The sequence below is a fragment of the Lampris incognitus genome, chromosome 13 (genome assembly GCF_029633865.1).
Source record: "Lampris incognitus isolate fLamInc1 chromosome 13, fLamInc1.hap2, whole genome shotgun sequence".
Classification (NCBI taxonomy): domain Eukaryota; kingdom Metazoa; phylum Chordata; class Actinopteri; order Lampriformes; family Lampridae; genus Lampris; species Lampris incognitus.
This window is the reverse complement of record NC_079223.1, coordinates 45,754,744-45,755,373: the sequence shown is the minus strand read 5'-3', so window position 1 is coordinate 45,755,373 and position 630 is coordinate 45,754,744. Positions and strand designations below refer to the sequence as shown.

General features: G+C 45.2%; 1 protein-coding gene across 1 annotated transcript in view; it reads right to left on the bottom strand.

Annotated features, from left to right (window-relative positions):
* Window positions 1-93, bottom strand: part of LOC130122571 (cysteine-rich, acidic integral membrane protein-like) — a 1,957-nt gene extending 1,864 nt beyond the window's left edge. Inside the window, exon 1 of the mRNA XM_056291502.1 lies at window positions 1-93. This exon is cut by the window's left edge and continues 1,405 nt beyond it. Coding sequence (XP_056147477.1) covers window positions 1-93 — 93 coding nt within the window.
* Between the last annotated feature and the right edge of the window lie 537 nt (window positions 94-630).

Below are 630 nucleotides of genomic sequence, written 5' to 3'. Positions count from 1 at the left end.
ACATGGGTCTAGCTCTCCTGCATCATCACATGGGTCTAGCTCTCCTGCATCATCACACGGGTCTATCTCTCCTACATGAGCTTGGCATGTCATTACTCTGCACATCTGCACCACTAACACCTTGTCATGTGCACACTCCAGTACATGGACATCAGATATGTGCAGTTAGGCTTGCAAACGCACATCACAAACAATAACTTGGTTTCTCCTAAATTAACCCCATGTGCCGAGCATGTGAGATGGCAAACGCAGGCCACCCCACGATCTGCAAGCACCTCCGAATGTGACAGCATCCCTCCTCCGGCAGGATGTTTCAGTTTCCTCTCTTGAGCTGGATGAACTGTTCCACAGTTATGTAAGACGATTAAAGCACCATGCCTCTTGCACAACTGTATTATTATTATTTTATTTGCTTCACTTTAACAAGTCAGTGATCTACATTCTCCCAAAATTCACATCACTGTTCCTGGAAACGGTCAAAGAACTTGCTTAATGGGAGACCCGTGTGATCTCCGAAACAGAAAGGGCACAAACATGTTGCACACATTAAAACAAAGATTTTAGGGATTTGTGCGCCAGTCTGTTTCTTTCTATCGCTGCTGGATACAGCTGCTCGGTTTTGTTTTCTCT